Raw genomic sequence first — 17337 nt, 5'->3', positions numbered from 1 at the left:
CACCTACATGAACTTCTAACTTGTTGTCTCTTGAGGTCTCTGGGTGAGACTTGGATCCAACTTGTACAAATGCAAAACAAAAGTCAAACATAAAATAATAATAATAATAATAATAATAATAATAATAATAATAATAATAATAATAATAATAATAATAATAATAATAATAATAATAATAATAATAAATATAATAATTATTATTATTATTTTATGTTTGACTTTTGCTTTGCATTTGTACAAGATGGATCCAAGTCTCACCCAGAGACCTCAAGAGACAACAAGTTAGAAGCTCATGTAGGTGTTATGCCTAGGGTACCATATATTTCGATTTGTATATCGTGTTGTTCTAGAGAATGTTTAAGAAACCATAAGAAAATTATGTGTTTGTTTTAAAATTTGAGATCACATAGACGGTATTTTACGTAGGATATGGGCAGTTCCCATGAGCACTATCAGCCCGTTTCGCTGTCATTCCCAGGGCACCTATGACAATAGGTATTGTTTTAGTCTTATTATTATTATTATTATTATTATTATTATTATTATTATTATTATTATTATTATTATTATCATGGCAGAAACGGGAAGCAATAGAAGTAGAAGAACTAAGTAGGATGACTCACAAATGGAAAACTCGAGGACTGGACTGAATTCCTAACTTCTGGCTAAATTGTCTGGCAGAAGTACACCAAAATTTAGCTGCATCCCTGTCTGATGTCATCCAGAACCCAGAGCAAATATCTGCCTGGTTGAGCAGAGGAACAACATACTTTCTACCAAAAACTGAATACACAACAAATTCAAAGAACTACCGACCAATAACATGTCTCAACACCACTTACAAGATCTTCACATCCATATTAACTGACAGAATGTACACTTTCTTTAAACAGAGATCTATCCTTCCACAAGCTCAAAAAGGAATTCTTATGGGTGCAAAGGTCAATTACTCAGGTATGGGTTCAAAGTTTACAATACAATAAACCATCTGTTCTACATGGATGAAATGAAGCTGTTTGCTAGAAATGCCGAAGAGCTTGTAGGGCTGCTAACAACTGTTGAAGAATTCAGTAATGACATCGGGATGGACTTCGACCTTGATAAATGTGCTAAAGCAACTTTTGTAAGAGGCAAGCTCAGGAAAACAGCTTCCATTAAATTAGATACCGACACTACCATTGAGGAGCTTGACCTGCAAATAAATTACAAATACTTGGGGATAAACGGAGATGGTATAAAACATGCTACTATGAAGGAAAAAATAAGAAAGGAATATTACAGGAGAATAAAACTCATACTAAAAACTGAACTCAACTCCAAAAATCGCATCGAAGCGATTTCCACTTCCAGTAGTCCAATATAGTTTTAACATCATTAGCTGAAATCTTACAGAGCTCCCGCGCTTGGACAGGAAGACAAAGAGACAGACTACTAACTTCTAAGAACATACACCACCTAAAAGCAAATGTTGATCTCTTGTACCTACCTAGAAGTAATGGGGGAAGAGGAACGATGCAGGTAGAACTGTGCTATAAGACCTCCACAATAGCAATGAGCAGGTACTTATCTAGTACAGAGGACTGGACGCTGCAACTTGTGTGCAAACACGGTAAAGTCGATGGTATCGACTTCCTCTCAAAAATTACAGGCCTTGTGCCTAAATCACAAACCATAGTAGCGTGAGATACAACACACAAAGGTGATCGATACTACTCCCAGAGAATAAGAGGCATTATCAAGAGAGAAAAATTAATCAGAAGTCAGTGCGCCTGTTAACTCGGCACCTGGAGTGATGTACGAACAGATTGGATAAACTGCTCGGGAGTTGGTCTGATCCAGACCTCCAGGTGGGCAAGAACTGCGAAGAGATGACAAGCAGGGTGGTTAGTCTCCCCAAAAAATGAGCAGAGAGGAAACAACCTCTGAATGGCCGGGTGGAGGCGGCGAATACTTACATTGCATCGGTCATATATTATTATCTGACCGTCGTGTCTTTCCCCGCTTTATAGCCGACCAAAACGGAGCGGTTGCTCTTCTGCTTCCGCGGTGAGAACAAGTTCCGCGGGTTAGACGGTCCATTTGCTGTCAATATCAGTTGCCTGAAGGACTAGGCATGCCGCGTACCGCGGTGTAATTGTGTCATTTATTAAATTAGGAAAATATTTATTAGGTTGGGGCAAGGAATACTTGGTTTGGGTTTGTTGCAATTGCGAAGAAATACTTACTTGGTGATTTTGGCCGAGTTCCTCGATCATAGACTTCAGGTACCATACCGTGGGGCAACTACTTTTAATGGGGTGCCGAAAATTCCTGTTCAAATCACGTCCGACTAATGAACACCGATAGTTGCCGATTATAACCCCATCTGGGTTTAACATGGGAACTATTTTAAAGATGAACTTCTTACGTAATTCCTGCAAAAACCAAAACCAGTTAAATATACGAGAATATTGGTTTATATATCAATTCATCTTTAATATTAGTATTCTCGTGTCACCGAAAACTAGGCCTTTTAATTTGTAAATGGCATAAACCTGGTAATATGCACTGCTTATTGTCCTACTCGCAGACCGACTTTTACACTGCCAAAATATTATTAATTTATAAATAGACAGATATTTGACTAGTAAAACCATCTTATCTGGAGACAGCATTAACAATAAATACATTATTTCTTCTTCAAAAATGTAATGGATTCTCTTTCCTGATAAATAACCATAGATTTCTCCACGCACCACTAGCATCTGTCAAAAATACTATAACCTATCATCTATATATATAATTACTCAAAATATTTGTTTAAAATAAAGAGTTCTAAAATTATATATTATGAATATGTATAAATTTATTGCTCGCGTAGTAAGCTACGAAATTCTTACATTCTCCTGACTTCCTGTAATTCAGTCCGCCTCGTGATTCCAGCGGACAAAATGGAAAAAGCGTTGTGCAGATGGCCACGGGGCTCGCACTTGTGGATAGCCATCTCTGTTCCGATAGCAGTGAGCAGGGATATGAACCGGGGATCGAGAACAACGGAGTTTCCACTGCCGCGCGCGCGCGCATGTGTAAGTGAATAGCAGGTTTCAGCCATATCATTACGGAACCTTACCTGTGCTGCCACATGAGGACTAGTCAGAAAATACAAAACTCCTTTCATCATCCAGCTTGACTGTGATTCTCCAGGATGGACACGAGCTGACAATACTACAGCTTGTTTTTCTTCATCGCTTGTATCTATTAACAAACGTAAATAAAAACAAACAAATAAATATGAATTAACAAACAAGTACTAATTAACAAACAAGTATAAAACACAGGAAGCGGTCTATGCAAGTTTATCTAGTGATGTGTATGAATACATATGCATGTGTAAACACACATGTGTGTTTCTGTATGTGTGTGTATATGTTATACTACACACATATACAAGCATACACTTATACACACATACATTCTTCTTCAGCATACCTTGATTTGGTCGACAGATTTGAATCACACCATATCCTTTCTTTCCTTCCACATATCGCTTCTCCTCTATTGCTACTCACTCTTTATCTCGCCACTAGGGTTTAACTCTTAGTCTGCCCTTGTTTTATTGATTGTTTCTCGTTCTCACACTTCTCTTTCTGTCTGTCTTCCTTTTTCTCTAATGAAAAGTAAATGTCCGAAACGTTAAAACTCTCTTTAGCGCTCTCTCCCTGTCGCTATCACTCTTCAGTAAAGCATTGAATTAGCACCATATTTGTCAAACTTGTCCTTCCTCTGTTGTCTGCTTTAATAGTCATTGTCATTACGCCATATGCGAGTGTATGACTGTATACTTCTGGTAAGCGATATAGTAATTTAGGTGCTCATAGCTTATGAATGTTTTGTTAAATATATGTGTGTATGCGTGTGCATATACGCGCGAATGCATATATATATCTATGTATGAGTATTTATATATAGGTGTAGATATGTTTATACATATAACAGATACATACGCACACACACACACGCACACACACACACACTCACGCGCACACACACCCACACAGACTTATATATATATATACTGGGTTGGCAACTAAGTTGCCGCCGTTTTTTTTTAAATTAAAATTATTTAAAGGGTTTAATAAAAAATAACAACTAATTAATCAATAATGTATTCACCCTTGTTGTTTACAACTTCTTCCTAACGTTCAACAAGATTTTCAATACCTCGTTGGTAGAAATCACCCAATTTCGACTCAAAAAATTCATCCAAGTAAGCTCTCAATTCTACATCAGTATTGAACGAAACTGCGCGCATAGCATTTGAAAGAGATCGAAAGAGGTGGAAATCCGTTAGTGCGAAATCAGGAGAGTACGGCGGGTGTAACAGCACTTCCCAGCTATGCGTTTGAATGGCTTCTTTGGTCGTATTGGCGATATGAGGGCGAGCGTTGTCGTGCAGCAGAAGAACTTTATGCTGCCGATTAGGTCTTTTCCCTTGAATAGCTGTGTTGAGGCGTTCCATCTGTTGAATATAGAGTTCCGCGTTGACCGTTTGGTTCCGTTCAAGAAATTCGTAATGAATAACCCCTTTCCAGTCCCACCATACGCACAACATCATTTTACGCGGATGAAGATCTTGTTTCACGCGCGGTGTTGCTTGTTTACCGGGGCTAAGCCATTCCTTACGCTGCTTCATATTAATGTACAGGCACTATTTTTCGTCGCCAGTAACGATTCGGTAAAGAAATCGTTGCTTGTGTCCATAAGTTGAACGGTGACGAGCAAGCAAACCAGCGGAGATTGTGGCTCGTTGATTTTGTTGTTGTCACTTAAAGCATGCAGAACCCATGCTCCATACTTCAAAACCTTTCCCATCGAGTAAAGATGCTTCTCTATAGTAGTGTGGGAGCATTCCATTTTCTCTGCCAGTTCCCTTGTCGTTTGACGAGAATTTTCGTGCAAAAGTTGGTTTAATGCTCTTTATCGAACTCAACTGGACGGCCAGAACGAGGTGCGTCTTTGAGGTCAAAATTTCCATTTTTGAACTTGGTATACAAATCACGAGCGGTTTTTTCAGCTATGGCACCCTCTCCATACACAGTAGAAATGTTGCGAGCAGCTTTTGCAGCCTTAGAACCTTGATTAAAAGCAAAAAGGTGTCGAAAATGCTCGTTTTTCTTAACTTGACATTCCATTTTAATGATCTGATAAAAAAAACTAACATTAACTAAAATTAACAAAAAAAAAACAAAATAGATTCCAAAATGATTCAAAAATGGAATTCCCGAAAAAAATAGATTCCAAAATTTTTTAAACGGCGGGAACTTAGTTGCCAACCCAACATATATATATATATATATATATATATATATATATATATATATATATATATATATATATATATATATATATATATATATATATATATATACAGGGGTTGGACAAATTAATGGAAACACCTTAAAATTTCAAACAAATTTATTCTGACATGGAATAGGACCACCTTTGGCAGTAATTACTGCTTGAATTCTACGCAGTATGAACTCGTACAAAGTTTCAATTGTTTCCAAAGGAATTTTGTTCATTCTTCAGCTAAAACAGTCTCTAGTTTTTATAGTGATGATGGTGGAGGATATCGACTCCTTACTTGTTTTTTCTAAAATGCACAATAAATGTTCAATAATATTGAGATCTGGGGACTGTGGTGGCCAGATAAGATGTTCAACTTCACTAGAATGTTCCTCGTGCCATTCAGTAACAACTTTAGCTGTGTGAATTAGTGCATTATCATCCCGAAAGATTGCGTTTCCCTACGAAACAGTTCTGCAACCATAGGGTGAATTTGATCAGATAAAATGCTTAAATAGTCTTGACTATTAATTCTGCTATCAAGAGAAAACATTGGGCCAGCGGATTTCCAAGATAAATCCCCCCTCCTTCCAGATCATCACAGATCCTCCCCCATGTTTAACAGTTAGAAGAAGGCAGTCTAGGTCAAATGCTTCTCTTGGCTGTCTCCACACGTATACTCGGCCGGTGGTCGGAAATAAGGTAAAGGATGACTCGTCCGAGAAAATAACATTCTTCCAGTGCTCTAGGGACCAATTCTGTAAGTTTTTACTCCACTCTAAACGTTTTGCAACGTTTGTTTTTGAAAGTAGTGGTTTTCTGATTGCACCCCTCCCGTGAAATCCGGCTTTATGCAAGCTCCCGGCAAACAGTTTTTGTGGAAACTGGATTCTCAACGTGGTCATTAAGCTCTGCAGTAATTTTGGGAGCTGTACTTTTGTGAGCCTTTCTAAAAGTTGCGTTAAGCGTCCGACGGTCCCTATCTGAAAGTTTTGGTTTTCTTCCTTAGTTTTGTTTCGACGAGGAAGTTTTTCCCTCTTTCTCAAAGGCTGCCATTACCTTCGAGACTGTACGTCTTGATAAACCAAACATTTCGGTTGTTTTCGTTACGCTAGCACCTGCCATACGAACACCAACAATTTGACCTCTTTGAAAGTCCAATAGATTTGTCGTTTTAATGAATTTTAACTACCTTTTCTAATGATATCTGAAAAGAAACAGTAATTTTAGCAAAACACTAATAATAAATCAAAAAAGCATAAAAATAAACAAGCTGTTGACGGTTTTATAGATATTTCTAAATTATGATGCTATGTTGCTAGGTGTTTCCAATATTTTGCCCAACCCCCGTATATATATATATATACATATATATACATATATATATATACATATATATATATATATATATATATATATATATATATATAGTTATAGTTATAGTTATGGTATATTCCGTTAAAAACGTAATAGGGTATAGTATAAAGCTCGTCCACCTTCAGATTTATTCTGTACTATCCAGTAGTAGTACTATACGTACTTGCGTTTGGGCATCAGTCGTGTGGGAATAGATAATTGAAAAAATTAGAGTCAACAAGAAAGGTACGATTGCACATTTATTTTTCAATCACTACAATAGTTTCCACGCAACGTAGTTCTCTAGGTGTGCAGGTACTTGATTATGCAACTGTTTGTCTGCATTATGAGATTTAGTTGTTTCCTCAGATGATATATAAATATTGTTTCCGTAAGTTTAAAGTACTCGGCTTCAAAACACCCTCTCTGTCTGTCGTGGCCTGAATGTTTTCAAATATGTATATTTTTTTATATATACCCAGGCCTATTCCTCATTTTTTAGGAGGGGGTAGTCTCAACAAAGCACACAACAGGCATTTTCCAGCGAGCCCCGTCCTATGCTCAGGTCAAGGTATAGAACGCAACCCCCAGTGGGGCCCAAAAGCATATTCCGGTTTACCCCCGCCTCATTATACTGCTTCCGTACTCCTTTGAGTAACACCAATTCACTCATCCGCCCACAAACTCTTGGAAGCTTTCCTATCATTTATAAACTCTCTTGCCTTTCTCACTCCAACACTTCTAACCACCAAAGCTTTCCTCCGTTGTGTAAGGTATGCAGAAAGATAAAAGGTTGAATATGAAAGCAAAAAGAGGTGTGTATGAGGGCGTGATTGTGCCGACAATGTTATATGATGCAGAGACATGGGGTTTGAGAGAGGCAGAAAGGAAGCGACTATGCTAGAAGGTTTGCAAATCTAACGGTGGCCTGAAAAGACATTTTAAGATCCACAAAGTTCAGAATTTTTCTACAGCTCTTGGTGTTCCAGATTGGATGTGCAATCTATGTGAATGTCTTTTCAGAACATTGTCTGCTTTAAAAAGCCACATCAGATGCCATGATGGTGCTAGTGTGTGGGTACAGGAGGTGGTCAAACTCTGGATAAGGAGTAGACAGCCACCATGTATATATATATATATATATATATATATATATATATATATATATATACATATATATATACTTTTAGGGAAAAGAACCAAGGTTCATGAACTCATCGATGAAAATCCACTGTCACATATAGAAAAATTAATAAGTAAAAGCACAGTAAATAAGTATAATATAATACAAAGTAAATATATATGGGAATAAACATAATGGTTATAATTTAAATAAGATTTATATAGGATCGACTTCTAATAAAATTAAATTACGAGTGGCTCAACATATGCACTCATTTAAGAAGAGAAATTTGATTAGTTCTACTGGCCTTAGTAAATATATTTGGGAACTTAAATCTAAAAATATTAACTACATTTTAAAATGGGAGATAGTTTGTAAGGCGAAATCCTATCGTATAGATAATAATTTTTGTAATTTATGTAATAATGAATTTAAAGAGATATTATTTCATAATTATAATACTTTGCTTAATTCTTTTGATGAACGAAAAATAAAATGTAGATATAAATTACTTTATTCATATATATTTAAATGTGTGAGTGTTATATATATTTATATTTACATGTGTGAGTGTTTAAGTGTGTATATATATATATATATATATATATATATATATATATATATATATATATATATATATATATATATATATATATATATATACTTTATTTAAAAGCAAAAGAAATATAACAAAAAACTATTACTCGGAGTTTCACGTTCCCGTTCATCAGACAGTTTAGTTAGAAATTTCTAACTAAACTGTCCGATGAACGGGAACGTGAAACTCCGAGTAACAGTTTTTTGTTATATTTCTGCTACTTTTAAATAAAGCATATTACTCTACCTCTGGTATTTGAGTACTCTTTTTTCCACCTTGTTTCACATTTATGTACTTACTCCGGTATATATATATATATATATATATATATATATATATATATATATATATATATGAGCGTATGTGTGTATATGTATGTATATGTATGTTTATGTATATACATATGTCTTTGTGTATATATATATATATATATATATATATATGTATATGTATGGTGTGTGTATATATGTATATATATATGTGTGTGAGTGTTTAAGTATATATATATATATATATATATATATATATATATATATGAGTGTATGTGTGTATATGTATGTATATGTATGTTTATGTATATACTTATGTGTATGCGTATATATATATGTATATGTACGGGTATATGTATATATGTGTATGTATGTATCTATATATGTATACGTATATATGTGTGTTTGTGTGTATATATGTGTGTATGTTGTGTGTATATATGTGCGTATGTTTGTATATATATGTATATATATGTATATATGTATGTATATGTGTATGTATATATATATGTGTATATATATGTGTGGGTGAGGGCGTGTGTGAATGTGTATTTGTTTATACTATTCCTTCTTTACTAAATGTAGTAGTTATAATTTATATTTATTAATTGTGTATTTATTGGTACGCTAATATTTTAGTGAGTTTAAGGATTTAATATTGTAATGACACTACGATTTTTATAAGATTAATAATATAAATATTTTAATTAACTAAATTGATAATAGTATTTTAGCTTATTTCATATATATTATTTAAGTTATGTTTCTTAGTCTTATTATTTGAAATTTATAATTACTTAGAATTTAAAGTTCAGTAAATTGTTTTACAATATAGCTGATTGTTTTTTTTACGATGTAAGTTATATAAAGTTTAAATCTTTCATTCATGATTTTATAAATAATTCTTTCATTTATGTTTTTGTATCTCTATATTCTATTCTCTATCTTAACGTAGTATCTTCGCGCGACCTCTTTCTAATAAACGCTCTAGTTCTGAGTTTAACGTCTAAGTTTTAGTTTGAACTGCAGAAGCTTAGCGATAAGTATCGTTTTTAACGTTGTTAAATGATTTTATATCATTGTTTGAAAAAAATATGTATTTTTTTATTATTCAATTGATCTTTAATGATAATTTTAGTCGATAACTTTTTTTAACACTAAATTAATTAGTAGTAAGTGTATCATCTTAGCCTAAACTAAGACTTCGATTAGATTAGGGTTGAATTTTTTCCATTAATACTGTTTAATATTTCTTTCTATTTTATGCGATAAATAACTAATTTCTTTAATTATACAGTATCGTTAATTTCTTTGATTATACAATATCGTTAATTGTTTTATTATGACTTAAGTTATATAAAGTTTAATCTTTCATTCATATTTTTATATTTATTTTATTCATTTTCTTTACGCAATATTTTCACGAGACTTCTTTTAAATAAACGTTTTTAGTCTAAAATCTTCTAGCTTAAACTATTGCATCGTTTAGATATGTGCTACTTCTATCTTTATTATTTTAACCTAAAACTTTGTTCAAATTGTATTTTAAATGATAAATTTGTTAAAGTTGTTTTTTTAATATAATATTCCTGTTAGCTTATATTATAATGGACGTAGGGTTGTTTATGAAATGTTTATAATTTTGATATTTTTAATAATATTTTTCTATCTTAATATAATAAGTATTTTATATACATTCATTTGTTATTTATTGTTGGTTGATATATACATTCTTTTATTATTATTATTATTATTGTATTTTGATCTGACGATTAGCTATATTTTTAAATAGAATTGATTTTCGATAGTTTTAATCGATTTTAATCGATTTAAATTTTCTTTCTATTTGAAAATTGGTTATGAAACACGTGTAGTCGTTTTATTATCTTTATCTTATGATATTTACTTTGTATTATATTATACTTATTTACTGTGCTTTTACTTATTAATTTTTCTATATGTGACAGTGGATTTTCATCGATGAGTTCATGAACTATGGTTCTTTTCCCTAAAACTATATATATATATTTTATACTGTGAAACTTAATTTAATTTTAATTTTTAATAAACTGAATTTAATTGAGTTTTTACCTGTAAGTTTGGATTTTTATCCCTATTATTATTATTATTATTATTATTATTATTATTATTATTATTATTATTATTTTTATTTTTATTTTTATTATATATAAATATATCCATACATACATACACACATACATACATACATACATATATACATACATACATACATAGACAGACAGACAGACAGACAGACAGACAGACAGACAGACAGACAGACAGACAGATAGATAGATAGATAGATAGATAGATAGATAGATAGATTAATATATATACAAAATATGTAGGATTGGCTGTGTGGTAAGAAGCTTGCTAACCAACCACATGGTTCTAGGTTCATTCCTACTGGATGGCACCTTGGGCAAGTGTCTTCTACTATAGCCGCGGGCCAACCAAAGCCTTGTCAGTGAATTTGGTAGAGAGAAACTGAAAGAAGCCCGTCGTATATATATATATATATATATATATATATATATATATATATATATATATATATATATATATATATATATACTGGCAGAGATGCGACGTCACTGGTGCCAAGCTGTATTGGCCCTTGCCTTTCCCTTGGATAACATTCGTGGCGTGGAGAGGGGAGGCTGGTATGCATGGGCGACTACTGGTCTTCGATAAGCAACCTTGCCACACACATTTATAATAATAATAATAATAATAATAATAATAATAATAATAATAATAATAATAATAATATCAGGGTTATAAGAAATATTAGAAATTTCTACTACCAGTTGCCTAGCGTGTCAAAAAATTTAGTCAATAGACTCGATATTATTCATATAAATACAGTGTACATTTAAACACATAAGAGGTATCCGTCATAGGACTCCTTGCACGCTAGTAGGAGCAGCTAAAATCCAAACCACTATTTAGGGATAAAACTTTGAAGGGATGAAAAATAAAAACATTTACCATCTATCTCCTGGACCATGGTTTCAGACGTTTTTTAGCAAATAAAATAATTTGCCTGGCGAAGTCTTCGTCAGCAGGTACACCTAGATTAAACATATAAGCACGAGGCAATTCAGCATATGGCCCGTACTTATACATTCTAATTTTCAAGTCTACCGTTCAAGCGCAGCTCCTTGTTTTATCCCTAAACAGTGGTTTGGATTTTAGCTGTTCCTACTAGCGTGCAAGGAATCCTATGACGGATACCTCTTATGTGTTTAAATGTACACTGTATTTATATATATATATATATATATATATATATATATATATATATATATATATATAGTGAAAGTATGAATAGTTTCACTATCAAACTGAAAGTATCATCTCACGTACAATAGAGATGTTTCACTTTTGACACGTAATACTGAAATAGTGTAAGGGATAAGAGATTGCTCCGGGCTCGAATTAGGCAAGGAGTTGAACATCTTTTTGGTCCATGATACTGCATGGACCCTAATTAAGGCATGTGTAAAATTGAAGGAAATCGGTCGGGCAGTTCTAGAGTTATAGTGATGCACACATACAGACACATACACAGACAGACAGACTGACACACACACACACATTCTCAGCTTTATATATAAAGATATATATAGGATTTAGTAAAACTGATTCACAAAATCTGCATTTTTAAAAGGAAGTAAAAAATCTAAAAATCGGTTATATTAATGTAGTTTTCCACTCTTATTGCTATGAAGACATGATGTTGTGGAGACAAAAATTGGAGGAAATAGTTAAAGAGGTTTAGAAATCGAAAAAACTCTGTATTTTAGCCAATAGCGAGACAGACATTTTCTGCGTTTAGCAGTGTCAACTTTAAGATTGTACCCAGTGAAATTTATAGTTTAACATCTGTGAAATGACCTCTTCATTGTAGGTTTCTAAATAAACAGAAATACCTAATAAAATCGACATATATCATCTTACTGTTTCTTTTGTCTCTTCATTGATTTCTATAGTGTTCTGTATGTTTTTATTATTTTTCAAAATTTGTTATATTAATATATTTGTCTGCATGTGTTTACTTTATGCGTATGTCAGCATTATGTATATGTATTTGCGTACATCATTAATATATAAGTGCATGTGGATGTATGTATTCATATATGTACATTTATGCATTCATGCGTGTGTGTGTGTGTGTGTGTGTGTGTGTGTGTGTGTGTGTGTGTGTGTGTGTGTGTGTGTGTGTGTGTGTGTGTGTGTGTGTGTGTGTGTGTGTGTGTGTGTGTGTATGAAAAGGGGCATCAGTCTTCAAAACTCCAATGTTGAGTAACAGTTTTATGCTTGGATTTGTAAACTACGATAAGAATAACACTGGTCAACAAAGAATTTGTCCCAAGGAGAAGAATACCTGCATGTTATTTGTTTTTGCATGCAGAATTCAAAAATAATGTCAAATTATCTGTATCACCCACAGTTTCTTTGTTCCACGATATCCCTCTCAGTTCCTGTTACATGGGCTAAATTTCAGTTAAGCTGTGGAAATGTGAAGCTAACGGTTTAAGAAATACTCCTAATTTAAATGTTTATGAATCTTAACCTAGTGAAATCATAAATCCAGCTATCTGAGTCAATGTGTCCCTGAAGCTTAGCCTTACTGAGTCGATGAGTCACCGATGCATTGTCAGTACTGTGCTTGAAGTGTAGGTGTGCGGTTGTGTACATATTCCATTCACCTTCATAATGCCAAGAAAGTGTATAAACATCGTAGCATAACAGATAGAAAGGCACAGATGTTACATTTTCAAATTTTCTAAATTAAATGAAGTTTTACCCTTTTAGATCCTGTTAATTATTCAAACTGGTACTTATTTTATTTGAGGGTTGATAAAATAAGTACCAGTTGAATGTGTAACCAGTTCAGTTGATCATAAAACTGAAAAGATCTTCCTAGAAACAGATGAAGATTCATTTCCTTTAGTCTTTGTTTACTTATACACTTCAGCAAATGAGCCAATGAGGTAATCTCTGTGTGGTTGTTCAATTTGCTAGAAAAAACTGCCAAATCTCCCTCACACTAAGCTCTAACATTTTAAAAATGAAGGACACATTAAATAATGTTGTCCTACATCTTCTATAAAAATACAGAATGGCTCATTCTGGCCTGACCTGGGTTTAAACTGAAAGGCATTCGTTGCAACGAATGCAAACACAGAAAAACTTCACGAAAATTATGTAAAATATAAGCGAAGGAGTGTCTGTGTGGTAAATAGCTTGCTTACCAGCCACATGGTTCCAGGTGGTTCAGTCCCACTGTGTGACACCTTGGGCAAGTATCTTCTACTATAGCCTCAAGCCGACCAAAGCCTTGTGAGTGGATTTGGTAGACAGAAACTGAAAGAAGCCTGTCGTATATATATATATATATATATATATATATATATATGTGTGTGTGTGTGTGTGTGTATATATCTATGTGTGTATGTGTGCGTGTGTATATGTTTGTGTGTCTGCGTTTGTCCCACTCACCCACTAACATCACTTGACAACCGATGCTGGTGTGTTTACGTCCCTGTAACTTAACAGTTCGGCCCAAGAGACCGATGGAATTAGTACTAGGCTTACGAAAAATAAGTTCTAGGTCGATTTACTCGACTAAAGGCGGTGTTCCAGCACAGCCGCAGTCGAATGACTGAAACAAGTAAAAGAATAAAAGAATGAAAAAAGAATAAAAATATATGAAAAATATGTAAAATATCAAGACAATTCACGAAAAATATCTACAATAAAATTCTAATTGATAACCATAAATTTTTATTAACGCAAAACACGCCGGTGAAATAAATCTCGTGGTTTGAAGAATCAACACAATACAACGTGCAGGTGAAGTGAAACGCAACACAACGTGCGGTTGTCATAGTAACAAGCTGTTAATGCCCCGCTGTCTGTTAATTGGCTAAAATTACCCAAATTTTCCCGACTTTAATTCCAAATAACATCAGATTCTTTAATTTACGAGATAAAGTAATTGGTTGATTGTAATCAACATTCAGAGTTGCATCGATACACCAAAATTGAAAGCAATATGAACAAAATTAAAAGGGTCTCATTTCGTGGATCAGTTTAACAAGATCCTCCGTGTGTGTGTGTGTGTGTGTGTGTGTGTGTGTGTGTGTGTGTGTATTTATGTGCTGTGTTTGTCTCATGTTGATATGCTTACGTCCCCGTAACTTAAAGGTTCGGCAAAAGATAACAATAAAATAAGTACTAGGGTTAGAAAGAATAAGTTCTGGGGTCGATTTTTTCGACTAAAGGCGGTGCTCCAGCATGGCCGCAGTCAAATGACTGAAACAAGTAAAAGAATATATATATATAATACACACACACACATACACAAAATACATATATACACTTACCAAAGTCAGTTATAGTCAGTAGGAAACAGGAATTTCCAGCTCTTGTCTCACACAAAACTTCACGTTTTATCCAGGGACTTGTGGACGGTTGTGTTATGAGATCATCCAGGTCATCTTTAAGGTCAGTGAAGGTGTACGGATAGCAGTGAGCCAAGTAATATTGGCTGTTGGTGTATGGGAATTCCTAGATGTATAAATTATAGTAGTAGTAGTAGTAGTAGTAGTAGTAGTAGTAGTAGTAGTAGTAGTAGTAGTAGTAGTAGTAGTGGTGGTGGTGGTGGTGGTGGTGGTGGTGGTGGTGGTGGTGGTGGTGGTGGTGGTGGTAGTAGTAGTAGTAGTAGTAGTAGTAGTAGTAGTAGTAGTAGTAGTAGTAGTAGCTTTTATTATTACTACAAAGGTGATAGATAAGGAAATATTACAGGAACAAGTTACACCAAAAGGTTACATAGAAATCGAATGAAACGAAAATGGTAGCAGTATACACATGTATGAGAAGATCTCTGGAGAAGTGTTTCTACGTAAGGTCTAATATGGAAACTCACAGATTTAGGAATACCAACACCCTACTAAAAGCATGTACCCTCTCCCAGTGTCATTCTCCGACCTGTGATGCATTTACACAGATCATACTCAACTACTCTCCCCCACGTCTCACTAAATTCGCTGGAGGGGAGACTTCCTCTTCACTTTCACCTTCCTTTCCCCAAGTTGATGTGTGTTTGCCCGAAGAGGCAAAGTGATTGTCTTCAATCCTATTCTTGCTCTGCGTTAAGGCGATCATCAAGATAGACTTGATCAAAATGCAGTAACGTAATGTTCGAGCATTGAAAGTGTGTATGCAGAACGGTTTCGTCATTCTGCATCTTTTTCTGAAAGAGCCTGTTTATGGCATTTCTTTGTCTGTAATCCATCTGATCCCAGAATCTGTTGGATGATTAAAGAGAGGAATTTTGGAAACATTACAGATAAGCGGCGATCATACTTGCTCATTACTCAGTAGTTTCTGCAGATATGTCTGTCTGTCTACATACACATACATATATCTCTCCATGACCATGAAAGGTGTAATGGGTTACGCACACAGATACACACATCACATCACTGCTAAACTCATCTGACAAATTGGTCACGTATCGGTGACACATCAGAATACTCGAGAGCAACAGCCAAACAGATAGACTTTGCCAAACTGGAACAACTCAACCTTATTGTGAATGAATATCATCGGACGTTATTAGTATTAAGATATTTATTAGAGTTTATGCCTGATCATTGGAAACTCGACGCATATCTACACATCATAAGCCACAGCAAGACATTACACACAAAGGATCTTGACTGTAGATGTACCACCTGAATTGTAAAATGTACCATTTCACCAGACGTGAAACGCAGACGCTCCAATCTGGTCAAACAAGATTTAGGACAAGTTATGCCAGTCCTATCGCTCTGTACTGAAATATAACATATTTTCATTTTCTACAACGTAGTAAACATTATAAAGAAGAATGCCATAAAGCATATAGGCTCAGTACTGCAGCTGGGTAACGTGGAAAACATTAAAACAGATCTGCAAATTGAAGAAACTCAGCATTATGCATGTTGTTCATTTAAGTTCATTCCCTCTTTCAAACGAACCCATAACCTGCGTGACCTCCTGGTTCACAGTTTTTCCCTAACCTCACCTCCCAACCTGGCTCGTTCCCCTGCTCCCCCACGCTGTCGCACCTGCCCCTACCTCTCCACACCACACACAATCATCCACACACCCACACACAACCTTCAATAGCGTCACCACACATACCATTATATAAACATCCACACAGTACACACACCACACACCACCATGCACACTCCCACACCCACACAAACACAAAACACCTGACACAGACAATATATACATACACACGCAACACGCAACAACATAGACAAAGAAAACATTCGCCCACATATATATACCATACACATCCACACTGTTTGGTCACACACACACATGTGCACACACCACATGAAAAAGCACACATCAACTGCTACACACAACACGCACACGCACACGTTACACACGCGCATACACACGTTAGAACCACTGCTCCTAATCACCTCTTCACACACACACTTACACATTCACATACACCATTCTCACAAAGACACACAGGCACGCGCACCTTCTCTTGGGATCACTAGCACTTTATTATCTTCTTTTCATTCAAACTCTTTTTTTTTATTATCTCCCTTTCTTTCAACCTCCTT

General features: G+C 34.6%; 1 protein-coding gene across 8 annotated transcripts in view; it reads right to left on the bottom strand.

The window, feature by feature from the left end:
* The window catches only part of LOC106871658 (uncharacterized), a 312970-nt gene that overhangs the window by 142806 nt on the left and 152827 nt on the right, over nt 1-17337 (bottom strand). For all 8 annotated transcript variants that reach the window (XM_089351062.1, XM_089351064.1, XM_089351066.1 and 5 more), the window contains 3 exons: nt 15088-15271; nt 3110-3234; nt 2226-2414 (listed from right to left, as the gene is read on the bottom strand). In XM_089351062.1, coding sequence (XP_089207188.1) covers nt 2226-2414; nt 3110-3234; nt 15088-15271 — 498 coding nt within the window. The remainder of the gene's footprint in view (nt 1-2225; nt 2415-3109; nt 3235-15087; nt 15272-17337) is intronic.

The sequence above is a fragment of the Octopus bimaculoides genome, chromosome 4 (genome assembly GCF_046866305.1).
Source record: "Octopus bimaculoides isolate indiv1 chromosome 4, ASM4686630v1, whole genome shotgun sequence".
NCBI lineage: Eukaryota > Metazoa > Mollusca > Cephalopoda > Octopoda > Octopodidae > Octopus > Octopus bimaculoides.
The sequence above is the reverse complement of the archived record's forward strand: the minus strand, read 5'-3'. Positions and strand labels throughout refer to the sequence as shown.